Genomic DNA, 8,325 nt, shown 5'->3' with positions numbered 1-8,325 from the left:
CCGAAGTCATTCAGTGGGCCTGCTGAGCCTTGTCAGGTCCCCAGTCTGTCATCTCTCTAGTTCGAGACAAGACTCCTTGACCTGCCAGAAGCTGGGGACCCAGCATGTGGCTTAAGGCCCCGAGGGTTTTTAGCCAGGGACAACCTCTTCCTGGCTGAGCAATCTGCTGGGGCAAACCCAAGTCCTTCCCGCCGCAGTCGGTTACACGCCTTCTCTGGAGCAGCTGTGCCTTTCTAGAAGTTCAGGTGCCCCATTAGTGGCCAGCCCCTCCGCCCCCCTCCGGCCCCAAAACCTGTCCAACTTCTGAAAATGGAGCCCCCGAAATGCTTCCTGCCGCCTTCAGGGTCTGTGAGATGGGGACAGAAGGCCGCACCTGCCTCCCCGCTGAGAAACGCACAGAACATGTCCCTGTTCCCTCAACGTTCAAGCTCATTCCCTCGTTTTATTATTTATTATTATGATTATTGTTATTAATATCCTATTCTGCCAGGGCTGTGATGTGACAATGTGACATGTCACATTGGGTCACATCCGCTAGAATTACTATGCAGCATTGAAGTGGGCCCCTCCTCCCTCCTCCTCTGTCTCTGCCCCCCTCTCTCTGGGCCTCTCCTCCCCTCCTGTCTCTCCCGCGTCCCCTCTCTCTGGTCTCTGGCCCCCTGTGCACCGAAGGCCCCCGGGACCACGCTTCTTCCTCGTGTCACCTCTCTGTCTGTCCCTCCTCCTGCCTCTCTCTCCCTCCCTCCCTCCCTTTCTATCTCTCTCTCTCTCTCTCTCTCTCCTTCTCTCAACCAACCTATTTTGCATGCTGTTTGTGACTCTGAGAGCTGCATCTATCAATGGAAACTTGTCAGATCCGACAGAAGCTTTTAGAAGGGTTTCTATACCCAAAAACCACAAAAATTTCATTAGAGTTTCTCATCTTTTCCTTGAGGGCCCCCCTGGGAAGTGGGCAGGGCCCCCGAGTCACCGGAGGGGAAGAGGGTGGGGGGCTGAGGTCCCGGCCCCCTCTGCCTCCTGGCGCTGCCGCGGGTCTCCATGACCTCCCGCTCCCTGATGTCCCCAGAGCCTCCCCCCACCACCGACACCAGCAGCCAGAAGCTTCCACAGCTCCCCACTTGGGAGAGCGGGCGGAGGGGCTGCTCCCCCAGGCCACATCTGTCAGCAAAGATGAGAAACAGCTGATAAATTTTTGTGTCCGTAACTGTGCTGTGACCAGCGACTCTGGTCCCTGAAACCCTGTTGCTATGGAATAATGCTTCATGTCTCTTTTATTATATATCGATATATCTCTCTCTATATTGTTTGTGGAGTACCTTCCTTTGAAGTTTTGGTTTCTTTGTGTTGGAATTTGCTTTTTTAATTTGGTTTTTTAATTTTTTTTCATTTGGAAGAAAAAAATTTCTGGGGGGAAGGGAACAGCCCTGTTTATATTTAAATTGTTTTCCACTTTTTTTTTCCTTTTTCTTTCTTTCCTTCCTTCCTTCCTTTCTTTCTTTTCTTCCTGCTTCTCTCTCTCTCCCCCCTCCCCGCATCCCGTCTCCTGCCCCCACCCTGCGCATCTCGCCCGCCCGCCCGCCGCCCACCCCCAGTCCGCCGCGTGGCTCCGCGATTCTCCATCTTGCCCATGAGCCACGAGATCATGCCCGGCGGCAATGTAAACATCACCTGCGTGGCTGTGGGCTCGCCCATGCCGTACGTCAAGTGGATGCAGGGGGCCGAGGACCTGACGCCCGAAGACGACATGCCCGTGGGGCGGAATGTGCTGGAGCTCACGGACGTCAAGGACTCCGCCAACTACACGTGCGTGGCCATGTCCAGCCTGGGTGTCATCGAGGCCGTGGCCCAGATCACGGTGAAATGTAAGCAGGGCCTGTGGGGGCACGGGTAGGCGGGTCAGCCCTGGGCCCCGGGCACGGGTCAGGGGTCCAGGTAGGAAACCTGAGTTCCCGTTCTGGCTCTGGTCACGCGTGGCTGGGAAGGGGATGCTTGTTTTGGGAATAGATATCTAGGAGCAGAGAGTCCAATGCGTGACACGCTCACGTACGGGCGGGTGACAGGGACCAAGTGGCCCTGTTAGGACCCCCCCAGGGTTAAGGGTCTCACCTCCCAAACACATTAAGTCAGAGGAAGATTAAAAGTTGAATAGGAACGAGCCAACGAAGATGGGGAATGGTTCTAAGAAAAGCAAGCAGACTCCAAAGGAGCTGGGGCAAGGGGCCACGGGGTCTCCCCAGATCTCAAGTTTGTGGTGACAGGGGAAGGTGCCCCCAATAGTTTCCTAGCTTTAGAACCGGGGCCACCAGACTACAGCCTGCAGGCTGAATCTGGCCCTCTCGTCATTTTTATAAATAAAGTTTTATTGGCACATCACCACACCCGTTCACCCATGCCTTGTCTCTGGCCGCTCTCCGGCTGTAGAGCTTCGTAGTCTCCACAGACTAGCGGGTGCGCAGAGCTGAAAACGGCTACTGTGCAGCCCTTTGAAGGTAGAGTTTGCCAAGCCCTGTGCTCGGCCGGCAGAAACCGCTGGCATCAGCTGGTTTATTGGTCATTTTGCTGAGTGAACTTCTCCTGGGGCCTGTGTGGTGTTCGACCTTGGGGCAAGCGGGAGAGAAAGTCAAGATTCTCTGGGTGCAGGAGCACACTTGTGAACAGAACTCTGTCCCCGCTCAGAACTGGGCAAGGGTCCCTGTAACCAGAGGGGTGCAGGAAGCTGTAAGGGATGAGAAGGAGCTGGCCGTGTGGCCCTCTGGGGTTGGAGCATTCCCGGTACAGGGAAGAGTAATTGTGCTGTGGGAATAGACAGTGTGGCTGAGCAAAGTAAACGACACAGGGCACCAACAATTTCAAAAGTAAATTTTTTTTAATGTCTTATTTTTGAGAGAGACAGCATGAGCAGGGGAGGGTCAGAGAGGGAGATAAGTCCGTATTTTCATCTTAACGGGCCACCTCGTCTCTGCTACAGCCCCCCAGCCCTGCCCCTGTAGTGGGAAAGGAGTCATTTGCAATATGCAGGTGTGGCAATCTTCTAATAAAACTTTATTGGTAAACATAGCTGCTGGTCCTCCTCCACCCTGCAGTAAGTGTTGGGAATGGGGGTCAGTAGGCCTGTGGTCGTTGCCGAGGAAGTCAAGGCCCGCCAGGCCCTTCAGGGACTGCAGCCGGAGTGCCTGATGTGGGACTGCCTCCCCCCCCCCCCCCCCCCCCCCCCCCCCCCCCCCCCCCCCCCCCCCCCCCCCCCCCCCCCCCCCCCCCCGCCACTCCCCAGCTCTCCCCAAAGCCCCGGGAACGCCCGTGGTGACCGAGAACACAGCCACCAGCATCACCATCACGTGGGACTCAGGCAATCCAGACCCTGTGTCCTACTACGTCATTGAATATAAATCCAAGAGCCAAGATGGGCCGTACCAGATCAAGGAGGACATCACCACGACGCGCTACAGCATCGGCGGCCTGAGCCCCAACTCAGAGTACGAGATCTGGGTGTCAGCCGTCAACTCCATCGGCCAGGGGCCCCCCAGCGAGTCGGTGGTGACCCGCACGGGCGAGCAGGCGCCGGCCAGCGCACCGCGGAACGTGCAGGCGCGCATGCTCAGTGCCACCACCATGATCATCCAGTGGGAGGAGCCCGTGGAGCCCAATGGCCTGATCCGGGGCTACCGCGTCTACTACACCATGGAGCCCGAGCACCCCGTGGGCAACTGGCAGAAGCACAACGTGGACGACAGCCTGCTGACCACGGTGGGCAGCCTGCTGGAAGACGAGACCTACACGGTGCGCGTGCTGGCCTTCACCTCCGTGGGCGACGGGCCGCTCTCAGACCCCATCCAGGTCAAGACGCAGCAGGGAGGTGAGGCGCCTGGGGGCCGTGGCTTCTGTGGGATTGGGGGGCAGCGGGATCGCACCGCCGAGGCCGCGAGGGGGTGCCCGCGGGGCTGCGGTTGGCGGCCGCAGAGTTCGGAGGAGGAGCATCGGCCCCAAGGGGGCTGCTGGCGGGCAGGGCCCCCGCCGCGGAGCAGACATAGGACCAGCGTCCATGCTTTGAAATGTCCCCACGATTTCTGTGTCGTGTAACGTGGAGGAAACAGCACCAGAGTGATTTGAAAACACGGGTTTTTTTTTTTCTAGTGTTTTTTCCACTGGAAGAAGAAAGGGTGAGGAAATTGAAATGGTCAGTGAGGGGGTCTGGGAAAATGAGAACTAAGAACAGCGGAGAACATTCCAGAAGCATCTGGAATAGGGTCGAGCAGCCTTGCTTTCAGGGCGGTGTGGAGCGTCATGGGGCTGGCTCCTTTCAGGAGCCTGGGGACCCACCTGGCAGGTTGGGCACCCCAGCCACCCCGTTCTCTCCCCTCCCCCGCCCTGCAGTGCCCGGCCAGCCCATGAACTTCAGGGCTGAGGCCAAGTCGGAGACGAGCATCGGGCTCTCGTGGAGCCCCCCTCGGCAGGAGAGCATCATCAAGTACGAGCTCCTGGTCCGGGAAGGCGACCACGGCAGAGAGGTACTGGGCCGCGGCCGCAGGGGGCGGGCAGGGCGCCCTCGGTCTCACTGACTCCTGCCTCCCTCCCCCTGCTCTCGCCCTGCCCCCCTCTGTGAGTGGCTGCTTTTCCATCGCTCCTGCGTCCCTGTCCCTCCCTCTTTTTCCCTCTGCTCTGCTCTCTAATTTGCTGATGTCTCATGGCTTGTGCCCAATCTCTCTCTCCGTCTCTCTGTCTCCCCGCGCCATGCGGCCCCAGGTGGGGAGGACCTTCGACCCGGCCACAGCGTTTGTGGTGGACGACCTCAAGCCCAACACGGAGTATGCCTTCCGCCTGGCGGCGCGGTCTCCGCAGGGTCTAGGCGCCTTCACGGCCGTGGTGCGACAGCGCACACTGCAGTCCAGTAGGTGTCTCGCGGACCCCGGCCTTCCCCGCGGGGGGGCCCCGGCGCACACTGACCTGCAGCGGGTGGGGGGGCGCCCGGCCTCGCACATGCGCACCCGCGAGGCGCTGGGGGTTCCCGCAGGCCCCGCTGGGTCAGCCTCCCGGGGCCTGGCGTCCTGGGGGGCCGAGGTTCGCCCCGAGGTTGGGGGCCGCCGTCCCCTGCACCCTCTCTCTCTCTCTCTTCCCGTCCCGCGCCCGCGGCCCATGGAGCAGCCACGCTGTGCCCGGGCACAGACGTTTGGAGGGCTGCGTGCGCCGGCCGCCCGCCCCCCTTCGTTCCCAGAGAGCGCGGTGCACAGGCACGAGCCGTCTCCACTGATGGCCCTGCCCCCAGACCAGGTCCCCCGCTGCCAAGGGCAGGAGCAGGAGGGGAAGGGGGCAGGCCCCAGGACAGGATCCTCGCTCCCTGGAGCTCTTTGCCGTGCCCGCCCTGCCGCGCGGTCACGGACAAGTCACCTACCTTTTGGCTAGGACACTGCAGCTGCTCACGGGGCTCGGGGCCGCACTGTGCTCCCTGCCGCCGCCCTCCTGGCCTGCCCTGAGCTCAGGGCCCAAACAGGCCCCAGACCCCGCTGTCTCTCTGCCTCCTCTCCTCCCTCTGCCCCTCTTCTGCGCTCAGCCTAGCCCGCCCGTGGCCTCCGCCGTGGCCCTCCTTCCCTCCTCTCCCCTCCCCCTTCTCAGTCAGTCACAGCGCTTGCTCCGGAAGCAGACTCCGCCTCCAAACCGTCAAGTCCCCCCCTGGGTGTGTGCACACAGGGGGTCACGGGTCAGTTGCGGGGGACAGCAGCGTGGGCCTGGGTGTCTGAGCCGCTGCAGACACAGGGCCTTGGAGACGCGTCACCCCTGCCCCCCCACCCCCTTCCCTCCTCCCCACCCCCACCCCGGAGCCAAGAGCTCTGCGGCTCCCAGGCGTCTGGGCGTGTTTGTGCGTGAGGCGATCAGTGAGGGTGTCCTGTGGCGTGGCGGCCACGTGAGAGACCGGCACAGGTGCCGCCAAGGTGAGTACGCGCTGGTCTCCAGCAGGTTCACAAAGACGGCCCACCCTGCGTGCCCCCCGGCCCGTGCCCGCGTCCCCCAGCAGCTCTGGGCGGCTCGCAGCCCAAATTCAGCCCCCATGGCCAAGGGCCACACCTGTGCCCGGAAGTGGGGAATCCGGACCCACCTCCGGAGCTTGTCTGTGGGTCCACCGCCCCTGCCCCGCTCCAAGACCTCACGCAGGTTGGGCCGGATTGTGAAGGAGGCGGCCTCCGCGGCCGTCAGGACAGTGGCTTTGGCCCGGCCACGCGAACCTCTGGGGCGGCCCAGGACAGGGAGTGGGGGAGAAGGGACTCCCCGCTTCTCGGCCCGAGACGGGTGGGGCCCGAGAGAACTGGCAGCAAGACTCAGGGCCAGGCGTACCCCCGGGGACTGCGGGCTGCTTAGGCTGAACTCAAGGGTAGGTGGAGGCCAGACCACTCAGCCGTGGGTGTCCCCACACCGTCTCGCCTGTCCGCCTCGTCGGCGCCAGTCCGGAACCACAGCGTGCCCACACTGGGGGCCGGAGCAGGGCTTGGGCCTGCTTGCGTCCGGAGACCCACCCAGAGCTGGGTCTGGCCTTGTAGGTCAGCACTCCGCCACTCCCTCCCTCGTAAGAAAGTCTTATAAGTTAGCGGTTGAAGAGTGGAAGGTAGGTAACCAGACTGGGAGTTTTCTGGAAGGCGTCTTTCTTTCTTTTATTATGGTTTTTCTCATCATCATCCCCATCACCGTCGTTTCTTATTTTATTATGGTTTTGGTTTTATTTTTCCTCCCCCTTTCTCAGCGAATCCATTCCTTCCGGCACATTCCTTGGTTGGTCTTTCCACCCCTGCCTGATTCCCCCAGGCACTTTTGGTTGGGGTGGCTGGTCAAGAAATGGGGGGAGGGTCTGATATCGGAGGAAGGAACTCTGGTGTTTCACTTTAAGTGAGACCGGAGGGGCATCCTAGTTGCAGGGAGCCATTAGAGCGGCGTCCAGGCTGTCTGGCGGCCTCACCTCCGGGGGGCCCTGGCGTGCGATGTGCACGTCACGTGCTCAGGGAACACACCTGGGACCGCCGTGATGGTGGGTTCCGCAGGCCTTGCCGTGAAGCAGAGCCAGGGGCCTCGCCGGGCCTCCCTCCAGGCAGGGAGAATTCTGGAGTCACGGGCAGTTGAGGGGGGGTGGCTCCAGCCGTCCTCAGCCGGCCCTGGTGGATAAGGACACGGGCTGAGGTCCGAAGCCCTCCCTCAGCCAAGAACGCCCAGACAACAGCTGAGCCCAGGTTCAAATATCGGCTCTTACCACATGCCCTTGGGAAGGCAGCTTGCTATTTCTGGCCTCAGTTTCCTCCTTTGTGAAGTGGGAGGTGATCCATGAAAAAGCCCCCAGGGCAGGTGGGGTATGACACCCAGGAGGTACACAACCAATGATTCTAGAAAAGCAGGCCTGCCGGCAGCCTTTGACACCAAGGACACCCCCCGCTCCCGCCACTTGTGGTATCTTAGAGCTGAATGGATAATCAGGGGGGCGACACATTTTGAGTGTAAAGGGCTTAGGGTGTGGGGCGTCCGGAAGCTGCACGGACCCGTGAGGTCTAACATCCGTAAAGGCCTTAAGGCCTGTCTCGTTATAGACACGCCACAGGTGGGGGCTTAGTGTTACTCCAGATAAGCCCTTAACACACAGTAGGTGCTTAATATGTGGGAACCACCACTGTTATTTAGCAAAGCCCTTAGCACACTGCCTGGCACACCATAGGTGCTTCATAAATGCCCTTTTAAACCAAAACACGGATCAGCGTGGTACGAACCCCTGATTGGCACTCACCGGAAGGGGAGCTATTGGTCATTTGCAACAGGTTTTCCCTGGTGTCACACGCACAGTAGGAACCCCAGACGTGGGGGCTGTGAGCGTAGTTCCGGAAGCCCCTGGCAGAATGCTTTGCATACAGTAAGTGCTCAGTATGTGGCATTTTCTTTAAAGAAGTTGACCTGGCTCTAGACACATAGTAGGTGCTCAGTTAGGAACCGTTCAGTCTGACAGGACCTAGTGTGGTTTGGGGTACACAGCTGTAGCTCAAAACATGAAGTCGTTACCCACAGAACCTGTGACACTGTGCACACAGTAGGTGCTCAAGAAGGAAAAACTCCCATTTATGTATAAGGCCCTTAGCACAGCAGTTGGCACACAGTAGGTGCTTGATAATGAGAACTATTAATGTTTTACAAGGCCTGGAGTACAGTGCCTCATGCATTGTGGCTGGTTAGTAGCTGGGAACTGTAGCTGGGTTTTCAGGAAAGCCCCCAGCCTGGCGCCTGGCACGTAGTGGGTCCTCATCGTGTGGGGACTAGTGCTGTTACCTGGCAAAGCCCCAGCCCGGCGCCTGGCACATAGTGGGT

At 60.1% G+C, this 8,325-nt stretch overlaps 1 protein-coding gene across 1 annotated transcript in view; it reads left to right on the top strand.

Annotated features, from left to right (window-relative positions):
- Positions 1–8,325, top strand: part of PTPRS (protein tyrosine phosphatase receptor type S) — a 63,130-nt gene that overhangs the window by 33,890 nt on the left and 20,915 nt on the right. Inside the window, exons 8-11 of the mRNA XM_029919344.1 lie at positions 1,593–1,862; positions 3,272–3,853; positions 4,372–4,505; positions 4,741–4,885. Coding sequence (XP_029775204.1) covers positions 1,593–1,862; positions 3,272–3,853; positions 4,372–4,505; positions 4,741–4,885 — 1,131 coding nt within the window. The remainder of the gene's footprint in view (positions 1–1,592; positions 1,863–3,271; positions 3,854–4,371; positions 4,506–4,740; positions 4,886–8,325) is intronic.

This window comes from Suricata suricatta, chromosome 12, assembly GCF_006229205.1.
Source record: "Suricata suricatta isolate VVHF042 chromosome 12, meerkat_22Aug2017_6uvM2_HiC, whole genome shotgun sequence".
Classification (NCBI taxonomy): domain Eukaryota; kingdom Metazoa; phylum Chordata; class Mammalia; order Carnivora; family Herpestidae; genus Suricata; species Suricata suricatta.
Note: the sequence above shows the minus strand (reverse complement) of the source record. Positions and strands in the feature narration are given on the sequence as shown.